The 16,247-nt window shown below is 52.8% G+C and overlaps 1 protein-coding gene across 2 annotated transcripts; it reads right to left on the reverse strand.

Moving 5' to 3' along the window:
* Window positions 1-1,161: 1,161 nt before the first annotated feature.
* On the reverse strand, window positions 1,162-7,157 carry UBALD2 (UBA like domain containing 2). 2 transcript variants are annotated; one of them, XM_052657590.1, is made up of 3 exons: window positions 6,868-7,157; window positions 6,444-6,506; window positions 1,162-2,238 (listed from the first exon to the last, which is right to left on the reverse strand). In XM_052657590.1, exons 1-3 carry the CDS (start codon window positions 6,985-6,987, stop codon window positions 1,918-1,920), a joined length of 504 nt encoding a protein of 167 aa, XP_052513550.1. In that variant the 5' UTR covers window positions 6,988-7,157; the 3' UTR covers window positions 1,162-1,917. The 2 variants fall into 2 exon arrangements, with proteins under 2 accessions (XP_052513550.1, XP_052513551.1); XM_052657591.1 differs by having other exon boundaries at window positions 1,162-2,235; window positions 6,868-7,135.
* Window positions 7,158-16,247: the final 9,090 nt, after the last annotated feature.

The following is a 16,247-nucleotide window of genomic DNA, read 5'->3' on the forward strand; positions in this document are numbered from 1 at the left end:
GGCCCCCCACCCACCCCGATGCCCCTGAAAGGACGAGGGGGCCCCCCCACTCCACTTCCCCACACCTGGGCCGCCTGCCCGCCCTCACCCAGCACTGGCCGCCCACGTGCCCGTGAGGGGCTTCCCCTTCCAGCCTGGGAAAGCACAGGTGGGCAGAGTGAGGGGTGTGGGTGGGAGGAGTCCCACGGATCTCCGACCAGGAAAACAAAACTGAAAGGACAAACCCAGCCTCGAGCACATGGTCACATGCAGAGTGCGTGGCCAAGGGCAGCTGCATCCCCAGTCCTGCTCCACACCCACAGAGGGGCTGCCCCACAGCGACCCCGTGAAGACACAAGGGCCCAGTAGTAGGGGGGGCCAGCCGGCCAGGTGGGGCCCTTCCCAGGTGTTCCTGCACTTTGGGTCTGAACATCCAGACCCTGCAGGCCTGGTCGACGGCAAGGCCCAGGCTGCCAAGAAGGGAATGTGTCCAGTCACACGTGCTGGAGGGGTCTGGGGTCTGGGTGGGGGGCGGTAAGGGGATCAAGGAGGAACCCCAAGCCTGGGCCCTGCAACCCAAATTCTGCATTTGGGTGGACCGACTCTGCACCCACCTGGGCCACCTGCGTGGGAGAGTCTGAGGAAGGGCCCCACCAGGCCAGGAACTGCCATCACTGCTTTATCCTAGCCCCTTGGGGACCCAACTCAGGCCTCTGGCTCCCTGAGAGCTGCGGCTGACCTCTGGGATGTGGCCACACAACACGCACGTTAGGACAGGGTGCTCCGAAGGAGCTTGGGGGCAGGAAGAGCAGAGAGGGTGGAAAGATACCTTGGTGGGGGGGACAGGCTAAAGTGTGGGGCCACCATCGGGCCCCCTGAGGCAGGAGGGGAGCTTACCCCACCACCAACTGCAAAGACAGGGGCTCCAGGGCTAAGGCTCAGCCTGTGGTGACCTGTGAGGTGGTGGCCAAGGGCCAAGAGGAGAGGGTCACTATGACCAAGCCAGAACCTGTTCCTCCTTCTCCCTACCCCGACCTATCAGCCCCCTTGTCAGAACACCCGACCCCGCCGCATGGCCATGAGGCTGGTCCCCTGAACCGCAGCATAGCCAAGGGCCCCCCACCCCTCTGCCCAAGGAGCACGCTCTCCGTTCCAAGGCAAATAAAGGCACCACAAACCAGGGAAGTTAGAAAAGTCTCTTTTAAGTTTTAAATTAAAATTTCACCCTGGTGAGATGATTTGATTTGGGAACTCCATCCAAAGGCAAGCCCTCCGCTCTGCTGTCCACGGCCGGGAACACAGTGGGAGAGGCAGGGCAGCCCTGGGGTTGGGGGCCGGCTCACAAGTCCTACATGAGCCCTGCACAGCTAGCCGCTGAGGCGACGCGGGCCGGAGCGCCGCTGACCGGGGGTGGGCAGTGGCCCCCACACCTTCAGCCACCCAGCACCACCGGGAGTCCCTCCCACAGCTGCCACGGGGAGTAGGAAGCCTGTGGTCCTTCACCCGATTCCAGAAGGTGTGACCTTTGAAAGGAGGCAGTGAGCAGACCAAGTGACTGCAGTCACACCACCTGGCTCCCCAGCACCTGCCCTGGGCCTGGGGTTGGAGGAAGGGGTGCTGGCCCACTGGGTGGCTCCCCTGGCCCTTCCCCGCTGACCCAACACTCCGTCGGCCAGCCCCGTTCTCACATACATTAGTTATTTTTATATATTCATATATATATTACAGTTATATATTAAAAAGAGGAAAAAAAAACTTGCCTGATTTGAAACTCCTGAAGGATCCAAGTGGCTCAGAAGTTTACTGTCCCCCCACCCACAAAAATTCTCTTATATAAAATCTTCCAGTGCGATCTTCAGGAAACCCCCGCGCGCCCAGCTTCCCCCCCGCCCCTAGATTGCCCCCTAGCTCCAGCCCAGCGCCCGGCGGCATCCAGTCTCATCTCTGGCCGTCCATCGCCGCCATGGCTTTCTGCTGCGTGCTCCCCTGCTGTGCTCCGGGGGGCCACGTGGGCTGTGGGTGGTGGAGGTGGTGGAAGCTGTGGGCCGTGGGGGAGGAGGGCGGGATCCAGGCGGCCTGGTGGCTGGGCGGGGACGAGGCCCAGAAGGGGCTGAAGTTTGAAGGGGGTGAGCAGGCCACGGCAGTCATGGGGCTGTTGCTGCTCTGCAGGCCCTCGGAGGCGCGAAGCTTTGAGAACATGGCCAGCGCGTCAGGGAAGTTCGGCGGTGTGGCAGGTGTGTTGCTGGGGGTACACATCTGCTGGGAGAGAACACAGGGGTTTCGAGGGCTGCCCATGTGGGCCCCCCTCCCCAATCCCCAAGCCACAGTCCGAGGTCCTACAGAGCCTGCCTTCCTGTGGGGCTCACCCAGGCCTGACCCTCTTTTATTTCCCATTGTTCAGTCCAAAAGAGGTTTCAACAGCACAAAAGCACTCCTTGCACAGAGCCGCTAAGAACCAAAAACATGGGGGCAGATTCCTACAATTTTTGTCAAAACCGAAGTGTTTCTTTTTTGAAAAAATATTTATTTGCTTGGCTGTGCTGGGTCTTAGTTGCAGCAGGTGGGATCTAGTTCCCTGACCAGGGATCGAACCTAAGCCCCCTGCATTGGGAACACAGAGTCTTAGCTACTGGACCACCAGGGAAGTCCCCAGAGAGTGTTTCTTGATGCTTGGGAATGACGCCCCAAGTGTCAGAAGCAAATGGTTAATTCCAGCCAGGAGCTAGGATGTCAGATTAAAGCCGAGACAAGGGAGGAAGCCCAGGGTACCACTGCTTAGTGCTTCAGCCTGGGTGAAAACCCAGCTGGCTCTTCAATAACCTGCCCTCAGATGTCCCGGGAAGGTCAGTCAAAGGAAGACAGCCAGATCCGGGGTCTCCCTCCAAGGCCAGCCCAGGGGGAGCTGTGCCTGCCCGGCAGCAGTGCTGGTCGGCAGGCGTCAGGGCCTCTGCCTCATCACCTCATTTCTCACGGGAATGCCAGGTCTTTCTGATTATTCTCTCTGTGATAGAGATGCGGAAACCGAGCCCCAGAGCTCAAATCAGTTGACCAAAAACACAGCACAGCAGGGACTTCCCTGATGGGCCAGTGGTTAAGAATCTGCCCCCAGTACGGGGGACGCAGGTTCAATCCCTGGTCAGGGAACTAAGATTGCACAAGCCACGGGGCAACTAAATCCGCCTGCCCCGATACAGCCAAATACTTAAAGCATACCACTGCAGGACGCAAGCTGAGCAGCCGGAACCCAGGAAACTCCTAGGTCTTCAGGCCCAAGCTCTTAACCTCTACCCAGCCCCTACTGCTGCTACTGCTGCTAAGTCGCTTCAGTCATGTCCAACTCTGTGTGACCCCATAGATGGCAGCCCACCAGGCTCCGCCGTCCCTGGGATTCTCCAGGCAAGAACACTGGAGTGGATTGCCATTTCCTTCTCCAATGCATGAAAGTAAAAAGTGAAAGTGAAGTCGCTCAGTCATGTCCGACCCTCAGCGACCCCATGGACTGCAGCCTACCAGGCTCCTCTGTCCATGGGATTTTCCAGGCAAGAGTACTGGAGTGGGGTGCCATCGCCTTCTCCGAGCCCCTACTCATCTGCAATTAGTGAATCTAGCGCAACTCCATGCCCAGGCTCCCCAAGGACAAAAACCAGGGATGTCGGTTTCCGGTGTCCCCGGCGACTCGCTGCCAGTGTCTGGGCGAGTCCACTCAGCCCCTCTCAGCCCTCTTCCCGGGGGTAGCTGCAAATATGCCAACCTCTGCTGTCTTCTGCCACAACCCTGAGCAGGGACTCCAGCCAGGAAGGGCAGGGGCCGGGCTGGTGTGCCGTAACTGGCAGCCTCCTTGCAAACACCAGGGACAGCAGACCCTCCCTCCCGCCCCTGCCATGTGGGGAGCACAGAGGTGCCATCCAGGAGCTCCTCACGGGGGCCCAGGGAGGAGGCAGCTGAGAACACAGCCTGCAGAGCCTGTTGTGACCCCCACGGCCACTTCTCCGTTTCCCAGGGAGCCATGGGAGCCCTTCTTTGAATTTCTCCTAATTTTAGCAACACCGGCCCCTCCCCCAGGCACAGGGCTCAGGGAGCAAGATTTGAGGACTCTTCACCTTGCAGTCGGAGCTTACACAGCTCTGCAGTTAAAAACCCCAGCCCCCAAATGGGGACAGGCCCATGGTGGCAGAGGTGGGGGGGCAACCCTCTCTGATTAACTGGGCTGGCCCCTCCATCAGCAGCTGGGGCTCCAACCCGTGTCCTCTCCGGGGAGGCCACAGGACCCAGGGCAGCAGGCCTGGCCCCACCCAGACCACTTCCCTCCTCCCTTCACTATTCCTCCACCACCCCCCCCCCCCCCCTTCCAGGGCTGACTTCTCGGCAGCAGGAAAACAATGAATGGGGGGTGGGGGCAGAAGCCAATTGCATCACAGCATCGTGACCGACTTCCCCGTCCACAAGCCAGCGATCTGGAGCAGGCCTGTGCCTGCCTGCCTGTGTGAGCTCAGGCAGCTTCCTTAACCTCTCTGGAGCTTCTCTCTGCTTCTATAAAGCCAGGGGTTTGGACCAAGTCCTGTGCAAGTCCAGCTCTATCTAACAGCTACGGAGAGCGCTTCCCAGCTCTCAAGCACACCCAGCGCCCGCTGCCCCCTCTGAACAGCCACTGTTTCCCGGCCAGTGTTTTTCTCCTCTTCCTAGCCCTTCCAAATCTAACCTGGGAGCCCATCCCCCTCTCATCTGGGAAGATGCCTCCAACTGTTGATGTCCAATAATCTACCGGACTATTTATCAATTACTCATGGCCTGGGGCACTTCTGGTATTTTTACGTAACATTTTCCTTTGATTTATTATCTCTTAAAAAAATCACCAGCTCCAAGAGGGCAGGGATGGTGTTCACTCAGGTGCTGGTGAGGTACTCAATACATGGTACACTCATGGGAGACAACGATCAAAACCGGCAACAGGCCTCAAGGGAAGCTTCAAAAGGATTACAAACCCTGGGGATTTGCAGGGAAAGAGCAACAGAACCTAAAAGGATCACCAGTCCCGGCTCTCACAGGCGAGCCTCTCTGTTGAAGGCAGCCCAGAGCCGCTGAGCCGGAAGCCTGGGCCTTTTGAAATGACCAGTTGATGGAACAAACCTTGAGGCCCCCTTTGAGAGGACACGGAGGCAGCTTCCCCTCAGTCAGGTGCAGGTGGAGGCCCCCATGGAGATGAACCCCTCTTAGTTTTACCAAGAGCCTGGCTTCAACTGCCAATCCTGCGGCCAGCATAATTCTCATCATACTCCAATGCAGTTTTGTTTTTTGATTTATACACAACAGGCCATTCCAAGAGAAAAGCTGGTTAAAGGGGTCAAAACAGCTCCCCCCCCCCACCACTCGTCCTTTGTAACTAGATGAATACATGGCATCAAGAACAAGACACAGCAGAGGAACTCATGGCAGCTTCTCCAGGCAAACAGCCACTCTGAGAAGGGAGCTGTGGGCAAGTACACTGAGCGTGAGAAATGGCAAAAAATACACTTCAGAAGCCGCAATAGATCCGGAGTGTATTTTACGATCCCTATCGGGGGGCCCTCCTCCCCAGCAGGGCAAACTGGTAACTAGAGGGGGAGAAGGAGGCAGTCAAACCTCTAAAGTGAAGGGATGTCCTGTGCCCAGTGGAGAGCAGGATGCCTTATGGCCAGGAGGGCAAAGGCCCAGGCCTGGAGCCAACTTGGAAAACAGAAGAAAGCAAATCCAGGCCTGAACCACTTCTGTTTCCTGTGCTTTATACGTCTTCACCTACAGAGATTAAACGCATTCTTGGCTTATCTAGTCAAAAACCTGTAAATCTTCCAGGCGGCTCAGGGTTAGGTCTTTTCCCATGAACAGGAAAGAGTGGACATAACTACCTGGGAAGAGCCCAGCTCCCAGGCCAGAATGGACTTGTCCCTTTCCTGTTCCCCGTAGAGCTGGGCTGTTTGGAAGAAGGGGGGGTTGCTGCCACTCAAGAGCAAGAAATGGTGCTCCATAAACAGACACCCCCAGGTCCCAGGTCCCAGTCCCCGTGGGGTTGGGGGGGCCCTTCGCTCCCGCCCTTCGTTTCCCCCTCCCGGGATATCTAGTTATCCTCCGAGCCCCCTCCCCATACCTGCCTCCTGGCTACTCCTCCAGCCACCCTCCTGGCCCCTGGCCTAGGAAGATCGCCGGGGCACAAGGCCTCAGGTCGAGCCATAGTGGCCCCGGAGACCTGACCGCAAAGTTGGGCGAGCCGGCCGGCCCCGGGAGCCGCTCTTTCCTGGAAGACATTTTGGCTCTTTGTTTACAACGCGGCGCGGCGCTCCCCGGCAACATGGCTGTCACCGCCGGCGCCTGACAGCGGCCCCCGGCCCGCGCGCTCGGCCGCTCCGGTGCGCTGCGCCCCCGGCCGCCCCGGGTGCGCCGCGGTAGCGGCGAGGCCGGCCCTCCCGCCCGCCGCGCCCGGCCACACTTACCATCTGGTGGTGGTGGTGGCCGTTGGGAATGTTGGTTTCTTGGAAAAACGTGCTCAGGGCGGTCTGCGGACAAACACAGCGGCATGGTGGCGGTTAACGGGGGTGGAAGCCCACCCGCCCCACCGGCCGGGACCCTCCGCGGTGTCCGTGGCGCTGCGCTCCCGGGCCTCCGGGTCCGACCCTTTGGCCCGCAGACACGCGTCGCTCGGAGGGGGCGTCCCCCAGGCCCCGCGAGGGTCCCAGGCGGCAGGGCCCCACGCCCCACGCGGGCGCCGATCGCCGGACCGGGCGATATACACAGAGCTTCCCTGCCCCCTCTCCCTCCGCGGCGCGCGGCCGGGCGCCCCGGCCTGCACCCCGACCCCAGCGCCGGCGGCCAGCGAGCGGGACTGCCCGGGAGCGCTGGCTCTCGGCCCACACGCACCTCAAACTGCCAGTGGGCCGCCTGCAGCAGCTGCTTCGCCTGGTCAGCCGCGCAGCCCGCGGCCAGCACGAACTGGTTGATCATAACCTGGTGCCGCAGCTCATCCATGTTCACCGACATGGCTCCGGCCGGCGCGCACTCCCGGGCTCGGCGGCCGCGGGAGGCCGGCTGCCCTCCGCTCGCGCTCGCCGCCGCCGCCCGCGGCCTCCGGACCCTCGGCCGCCGCGCCGCCCGCCTGGCGAGTGTTGTTGTCCGACTCGCGCTGCCGGCCGACACCACAAACAACAGCGCGGGGCGGGGCCGCGTGTCCCAACGTTCGGGGGCCGAGAGCCGCCGCCGCTGATTGGCCCGCTCCGCTCGGCCGGGGCCCGGTTCCCGTGCGGACGTTCGATTCGAATCCTGCGGCCTGCGGGCCCGCACTGTTTCTCTTTTTGCCTGGCCGCGCCCATTGGCGGACGTCGGCGCTGTGGGGCTCCCGGGCATTGGCCAGACGCTGTGTTTTGGCTCGTCTGGGCTCCTGATTGGCCCCGACCCGGCGTTTGGGGCGGAGCCGCGCCAACTGATTGGTCTCCCGTGAGTCTGTTTGAACTCAACTTGAAAACCTTGAGTGCCAGCTGATTGGCTGAGGCTCCTCTATTTGCTGTTGTAGTCTTGGGGGGTGGTGCGGCCAAGTTCATTCATTACTTCATTGAAACTGAACATGCTCAGCTGGAAAAGCAAGACAGAGTGGCTTTGACTCACTTCCTCTGAAAGATGTGGTCATCTCGAGAAACACAGTGATCAAAATAGGAAACAGAGTCTTTGAAGCTGCTCAACTCTCAAAATTGTTTATTTTTTTAAACTTTCAAGCCGCTCTACTTTTTTTTTTTTTTTTGGCTTTTTATTGAAGTGTAATGTAATCTCTTCATGCCTGCTTCCAGTCCAACACACCCCAAAAGCCCAACAGCCTTTCCCTACGTTTTTAGGCCAAAAACTTGGCTTTCTGAAGATGTAAACTAATGTTAATGTACATTAAATATAATGGAAAGGAGAAAATGAGACTTTCTCAGACACCAATATTGAAAACTAAAAAAAACAAAAATGTTTTTCCATAAATTAATTGACCTAACTGAAACTTTAATTTGTTTCTATACAGGTACTGGCTCTCAACTCTAGATATTTAAAAACAAAGTTTATTTATATACACTGAGCTTCCATCTTCTGAATTAGATTTAACCTTCAAGTTTTGTGTTTGGGCATTGTCAGGATGGGGAAAGAACTAGGAGTTTAAGCAGACTGAAGACAGGCCAGAGAGTTTAGAAAGGTAAATAAACATTGCTAGGAATTCACTGTGAGAATTTCTGTTTCTCAAAAACTTTGTAAGTTCTGGATCTAAAATACCAATCAAAGAGAACATTATAATTAATTAAGAGTCTTCAGAACGGGAGGCTAAAAGAAAGGAAGCCATGATTCTATTTTGACTTTGCCTGAAGTGGATTTAACTCTCCATCTAAGAAAACCTAACCATATAAAAAAAAAAGAATATAAATAAAGAAAAAGTTACACCCAATGTTTATGTACTGACGAAAAACAGCTTCGGGCACTATCATGAGTTTGTCCCATTTAGTTAGTCCCTTTGTTTGTTTGTTTGTTTTGAAGGAGCAGGAGTCAGCTTTTTGCCTGCCCAGTCCCATTTCTGTTGCCCTTAGCTACCTCCAAGTTTGCACGGGCTGAGACCTGGAGTGTGGCTGAAGAGTCAAGTACAGCTTGCAGCCCTTCCCTTCCAGTAATTGCAAGGTGAAAACAAAAGTGAGCAGCCAGCAGTTGCCATTTGCCAGGGAGCCTGGGCCACAAGCAGCCTCAGAACAAGGAAGTACTGTCACTGTGCGGCTCCAGTTTTCACAAGTGCATACAGGTGTCCAGCATGCCAGGGCCATGAGTAGTAGGATTGAACTGGGCAGAGGCATTTCAGGCTGCAGGAACCCTTATGACTGTTTGTTTGTTTTGACTATGCCTTGCAGCATGTGGGACCTTAGTTCCCCAACCAGGGATCAAACCTGTGCCCCTTGCAGTGGAAACGCAGAGTCTTAACCACTGGACCACCAGGGAAGTTCCAGGAGCCCTTTTGTTTTGTTTTGTTCAGTAGCTAAGTTGTGTCAGACTCTTTGTGACCCCATGGATTGTAGCCCTCTAGGTTCTTTTGTCCATGGGATTTTCCAGGCTAGAATGCTGGAATGGTTGCCCTTTCCAGGAAGACAAAGGTCCTGAAAACACCAAAATTGCCAAAGCTATTTTCTCTTGGATATCAATGTGGTCTGTTCTGAAGCTTTCTTTAATGTTTACCACTTGCAGGGGACAGCTGTAGACACCCAGGAGAGGCATGGAAGACCAGGCCCCCGAGCCATTCTGGTTATCTGCTGTGGACATAAAGTCAACTTGGGCATAGAGAGCAACAGAATTCTGCCTCTGATTTGTAGCTGTGAGTAGTGGAAATGCTTAATCAATACTTTGGCTTCTGAGAATCTGTTTGGCAATGAATAGGAGTAGGGCTTTCCCTTCTCAGGCTGGGAAACAGGAGTGGCCCCCTCCTGGGAGCACAGGGAAAATGAATGAGGTCATGTTTGTAGAGGGCTTTGAGCTGTTGGGATGAAAGCAGCTCCCCAAGTGCAAGGTGTTATTAACCGAAGGTATTATTATTTTCATCTGAGAGGACAATGTGCAGCAGGCAAAACAGAGCAATAAAAACATGCCCATTAATAACGAATAAAGCACAGTAGTAGTCTCAGAAGGAACAAAATCCTTGTTACACCAATGGTCTAGGCTACAGAAAGAGCCACGATACAACAACTAGGAGAAACAGTCTTAGCCAGTATTTCCTCGGGGGCGGGGGAGGTGGGACAGGGTCCAGATAACAAGGATGTTGGGAATGCAAGTCACTGAGTTGGTGGAGAGACAGGCAACAATAAATAGCTGGATCGTCACAGTTGCAATTAACCGAGCATTTCTGGCGACCCAGGCATCTTTTGAAGAGTTTACTGTCATTTAGTCGCTCAGTGGTGTGCAGCATTTTGAGACCCAGTGGACTAGCCCACCATCTTCCTCAATCCATGGAATTTCCCAGGCAAGAATAGTGGAGTGAGTTGCCATTTCCTTTTCCAGGAGATCTTCCTGACCCAGGGATCAAACCCAAGTCTCCTGCATTGGTAGGCAGATTCTTTACCGCTGAGCCACCAAGGAAGTCTTTTAGAGAGTTTACTGTCTGTTAACTCATTTCAGTCCACGACAGTCCAGAATCCCATTTCACAAGCGAGGCAATTAAGGCACAGAGGAGGGGAGGAGCTTACCTAAGGTCACAGTAGTAAATGCTGGAGTGAAGCATTGGCCAGTGTAGTTCCAGAACCTTGTAGTTAACCATAACACCACACTACCTTCCTTAATGTTGTAGTGTTGCCTCAGTGGGGCTCACAAAGAGCCATGAAAGGCACTGGGGCTTGCACAGGGGTTGCTTGGAAAGGAACAAGCCCCAGATGAGGAAGAGGAGGCATCTGCTCTCTTGGGCAATCGTGGGGGAGGGGTGGAGAACTGACATTCCCAGGCCATCTCTGAGGTACATTCCATTCCTATTTCTTTCTTCTTCCTCACTACTTCTTATTCTCTGACCCAAATAGATCCAACAAAACTGAGAGAAGGACTTCCTTGGCGGTCCAGTGGTTAAAACTCTACACTTTCGATGCAGTGGGGCGCGGGTTTGACCCCTGGTCAGAGAACTGAGATCCCACATGCTGTGTGGAACAACCAAAAAAAATTAAAAAACAAAACAACAACTGAGAGGGGGAACTTGAGGACTCTTGGTATGGAAGACCCACCGTATGCAGTCTCCTTGCTGAAATTTTGTACCCTCTGAACATCTTCTATGGTTTGAAACTTCCAATAGGCTTTGAGGCTCAGAGAGGGTGAGTCAGTCACTGCTTGAATTATGGGAGTACAAGGATTAGATCTCTCCTTTTCTTCCATTCCCTCCATCTTTCCTTCTTTCCTTCCTTCCCTTCCTTCTCAATTTCTTATTTCTTGTTTCTCTACTGTTGCTTCAAGATACCGAGACAATAGGACAAGGTGGGCGGGAGAAGCAGACAGATGTTGAGAGGAAAAGAATCATGGGAGGGATGTAATGTCAGGTAAGGAGGTCGAATGCAGACAAAGTTCGAGGGGCAGCTGAGTTAGGCTGGAGGTTAGGCATGCCTCTCCTTTTGTGGACTTCTAATGCAATTGCCAACTCTTGCTTGTTTAACCTATTTTTTTTTTAACTTTTTTTTTTCTGTTGCAGTGGGTCTCAATTGCAGTGTTTGGGCTTCTCTCTAGCTGCAGCCCGTGGGCTCTAGAGCACTCAGTAGTTGCAACACAGGAGCTCAGTAGCCCTGTGGCATGTAGGGTCTTATTTCTCTGACCAGGGATTGAACCCGAGTCCCCTGAATTGCAAGGCTATTTCTACTATATGATGGTTAAGGTAAACTTGACCACTTGTTTTTCTAGTCTTTTTCCTTAAAGAAAGGGCTTCCCTAATATCTCAGATGGCAAAGAATCTGCCTACAATGCAGGAGACCCAGGTTTGATCCCTGGGTTGGGAAGATCTCCTGGAGAAGGAAATGGCAACCCACTCCAGTATTCTTGCCTGGAGAATTCCATGGACAGAGGAGTCCATGGAGTCGCAAAGAGTTGGACACAACTGAGCGACTAAATTTCCTTAATGGAGATGGGGGCTTGGTGTAGTAACACGTCTACTCCAGGCAAATCCCAGTCCTCCTCTGTGATCATTGAGATTTCTGTCTGTCGAGAATGTTCTCTGAACCCAGCTCTGTGCTATTCTTTATTTGGATTACCTTTTTTAATATAACAACCTGGTGAGGTGGGGACTGTGCATATCCCCAATTAACAAAGAAGAAAAGCGGGGTCAGAGAGGTAATACGTGACCAAGTCACCAGTTAGCTCAGGGTGGAGTTGAGGTCTGAACCCAGGTCCATGTGTTTGCTCCCAGAGTTTATGCTCTTCAATATCACAGGCTCCTTTCTAGCTCTGCCCACCCGCTGGAATCCTCCTTCAGTGATAACAAAAACTGGTCTGTATTGTTGGAAGTAGTGGGAATGTCAAAGCCAGACCTCAGGGATGAGTTCATACTGGTTTATACCAGATTACGTTTCACTAGATGTCACATGTCCACAAGGGACAAAGGTCATACCACTCCCAGCAGAGTTAATGGCATTTCCCAAAAGCAGCACTGGTGGCCTGTACTCTGCGACCTGTACCTGCCAGCCCTGTGATAAGCCGGCCCCACCTCTCGTTGCCAGGTGTGTGTTATGGTAGGTAGGTCTCTGGCAACCTTTTCGAAGGGACAACATCGGGGGTGGGGGGGGGGGGGCCTTGGCCAGAGGGCAGGAGACAGCCTTCTTAGGAAGGTCTTCCTTCTCTGGGGTCCTCAACTGTCCTCTTGGATTCAGGCACCAGCCTCTTTCTGTGGGACAGAAATTGATGAGCCTGGCACTGGGCCTCTCTAGCCCCACGCATGCTTCCAAAACACAGGAGGAGGCCGGTTGTTATGACCGCCACTGACTCTAAGGTTTGAGACAGGCTTCCAACCTGGCACACCTTTTTTTTGAGAACTATATCCTGCACTAAGTTTGTGTGTAACCTATACACAGTTTGAAGCATAATGAACAATCACCCACGTACCCAGCACAGAACTCAAGACTACTACCTCTGAAAGCCATGCCTCTCCTAAAATGCATATTCCTTTCCTCCCCAGACTCATAATCCTCAAACTTGCGTTAAGCATTCCCTTGTTTGCTAATTTTTTGTCATTTAATCTTATGTGTATGTATTTCCAGACAAAGGTGATTATGAGTCTAAGAGATTGATTCCAGGGCACAAATGACTCACCTTTGCCTGGGCCCAGTCCCTCTCTCCCTTAACTCTGTTGGGTGAGCCCAACGGAGCCTCTGAGCAATACGAATCCCTGGCTCTTTTTCGTGACCTCAGACAGAGGCGCTGATGCGAACTAGCAATCACAGGAGATAGTCCAAGAAAATTCCTTGGAGGAGGGAAATCTAAGTTGGGAAGGATTTGGGCAGATAGATAGCAGAAAGAAGAGAATTTTGGTTTTGTTTTTTTGGCTGTGCTAGGTCTTTGTTGCTGTGCGAGGGGTTTCTCTACTTGTGGTGAATAGGGGGGCTACTCTCTAGTTGCGGGGCACTAGGTGTGAGGGTTTCAGTAGTTGTAGCTCACAGGCCCAGCTGCCCCTTGGCATATGAAACCTCCCCAGACCAGGGATCGAACCCCATGTCCCCCGCACTAGCAGTGGATTCTTAACCACTGGACCACCAGGGAAGTCCAGAAAGGGACTTGAAGAGTTACCTTGAAAGCAAGTTCATAGCAAGACCCATTGGCGCTTCTGTTGGGAAGCTCCAGCTTCTGCTGGGAAGTGGAGAGGGGAACATTAAGCTTGGAGAGGCAAGGGTTGGAGCGGACCAGTGCTGGGCAGCGGGGGAGAAGGGGGCTAAAGTGTCACTTCCTTTATCCATGAAAAATGGTACATCCTTTCTCAAGTTGCTGCCAAGACTCTTCAAATTAGGTTAAGCGCTGTCTATGGGGTTGCACAGAGTCGGACACGACTGAAGCGACTTAGCAGCAGCAGCAGCAGCAGCAAGCTATGAGGTAACTACAATCCTTACTTGTCACCCATGCGAAGTTCGCTGTGGTTTGGTGACTTTCAAGAAAAACTGACCTCTGGGCAGTGATATAACAATCCAGCCTATGGGAGCTTCCACTGTCATGTAAACTACAGCCCTCAGGCTGCCTCCTGTTTTTGTAAATAAAGTTTTATTGGAACACAGCTACACTTATTTGCTTATGATTCATCTATGAGTACTTTTGAACTATAGTAGTTGCCGTATGAACAACAAAGCCTACAACGTTTCCTGTCTGACCCTGTGTGCCAGCCAGAACTTGGCAATGAGAGGGCTGGAGGGTTGCGCACTGGCAAGTAAGTGCTTTAGCACAGAAGTGGTACACCTCTGCTCATGGTTCGTTGTCTGGAAAAATCACATGGCTACTCCTAACTTCCAGGGAGCAGCCAAGTCGATCCACCACACACCCAGAAGTAGAGAAGGAGGGACTGGTGAACATTAACAGTGTCTAAACGACCTCTGTGAGGCCCTTCCATAGGTACCAGGCTGTCAGGCAGTGAGGATGGACTCATTTTCCCTTGCTTATCTGTAAATCCCAGAGTCACAGAGGGAATATAGATGGATCAGGACTCAGCAAAATGGAGAGAAATATTGGAGAGGTCTGGAGTTTACAATGAGATGCTACTTGAGGTTGCAGAAATTTTCAGAAACACAGGAAGCCAGGATACATTGAGGAAGGAGAAAAAAAAGGGAAAGCAAGTCCTAGAAGGGAAGTGTTTGTTTAAAATAAAGTCCTTGGTTGGTATTGTTTTGTTTTTTGGTTTTTTTTTCTCAAGTTTTGTGGTAACAGGTACCTTCCTCCTTTGGGAACACAGGGCATCTTGGGGCAGATGATGGATATTCGATATTTCCTGACCCCAAGAGCCCACGCCACATAGATCACTCTCTGGACCAAGCAGGGTGCTGTTAATAAACACAGGGCAGCTTTCCACATAAAGAGGAAGGAAGTTTCTCCTGAGAATGAGAACTCTGGGCTGTACAGAACAGAATTGGGAAACTACCAGAACGCGCCTTTGTCACCAGCAATACCCATGTCCATCAAGCCCTGGACCTTGAGAGCAGCCAGAGGAAATGCTATGACCTGTCCTTGGGGAGCTGCCAGACCAGAGCCGTGCTTCTGACCAGGCTGTGCACCGAGTCCAGTCATCAAACAGGATTGTGTAAGGAGTCAGGACTTCTGTCTAGACCTGAAGGCTCTTAAAGACCACAGGCAAATAAATAAATAAATAAAATAAAGACCACAGGCATTACCAAAGTGTCTATAGGAGAGAAGTTTAAGGCCAAGAAAGACCTTGGAGGGGTATCAAAGGGCTTGCTGAAAATGGTCCTAATTTAGATAAGAAGAAGAGGTAGAAGGAAGTGGGATGAGGAAGGTAGGTTAAACTTACAGGGACTTCCCTGGTGGTCCAGTGGCTAAGACTCCATGCTCACAATGCAGGGGGCACCGGTTCAGTCCCTGGTTAGGAAACTAGATCCGACATGCTGTGACTAAAGATCCCACATGCCACAATTATGACCTGGCACAGCCAAATCAATCAATAAATATTAAAAAAAAACAAAACTTGGAGAGGCAAAGTGAAGGTGAGGTGGAGAGCTGTCCCCGCGTAAAGTGAAGGTGAGGTGGAGAGCTGTCCCCGCGTGTTGCCCTTTTTCACTGGTAGCCCTACAGAGAGAACTATTCTGCTGGCTCGGTGACCAGCAGGCCTGCCAAAGGGACAGGTTTTCCTCATGGAAGCTGGTAGGACCGGTAATCTGCGGGGAAGACCTGGGGCTTTAGGCTCAGGTGAACCTCAGGCAGGTTCCTGCTCCCTCACCTGGTTGAGTGAGTTTCAGGTTCCTCATCTGGGAAATGGGAACAATAACCATACTTATCGCTTCGGGGTTGTTTTGAAGATTAAATGAGATAACACATTCAAAATTTTTTGGATGGAGTCATTGTTCAAAATCGATTGTTCTTTGTAAGCATTTAGCAAGTCATTTATTGAATGACTCACATACAGGAAACGGGCTTCCCAGGTGGCTCAGTAATATAGCATCTGCCTGCCAATGCAGGAGAAGCAAAGAGATGCAGGTTCAATCCTTGAGTCTGGAAGATACCTTTGAGTAGGAAATGGCAACTCTCTCCAGTATTCTTGCCTAGAAAGTTCCATGGATAGAGGAGCCTGACGGGCTATAGTCCATGGGGTCGCAGAGTCAGACACGACTGAGCAGGAACGCACATGTGGGAGACACTGTGCCCAGTCCTTCTGAGGGAGTCAAAGAAATCTAAGACTGGGGGTGTGCTGGCAAACTGGCTCTGGGGTGTGGGGCAAGCCCTGGTTTGCAGCTTTTGGTGGTTTCTGTGGTTTAAATAGTTCCATCATGGCCAATTTTAAGCTACTGGCAGTTTAGCAACTGGCTGGCAAAATTCCAAATAGTCCACTCTAGAGAGCAGGCCCCCAACCCAATGGGCTTTCTCTGTAGTTAGGAGATGACACACCAGTGAAAAATTAACAGTAGTGGCTGACAGATACACAGCCCAGTCCATAGATAGCTGATCCAGAGGGCCTTTGAGGGCCGTGTTTTCAGGGTACAAGCAGGGTGTACTGAGATGCAGAGGGAGAAAAAGGCTCAGGGATAAAATATGCATCTTGTGTAAGGTAATAGGGAGCCACTGAAAGTATA

Source organism: Budorcas taxicolor, chromosome 19, assembly GCF_023091745.1.
Source record: "Budorcas taxicolor isolate Tak-1 chromosome 19, Takin1.1, whole genome shotgun sequence".
NCBI classification, from domain to species: domain Eukaryota; kingdom Metazoa; phylum Chordata; class Mammalia; order Artiodactyla; family Bovidae; genus Budorcas; species Budorcas taxicolor.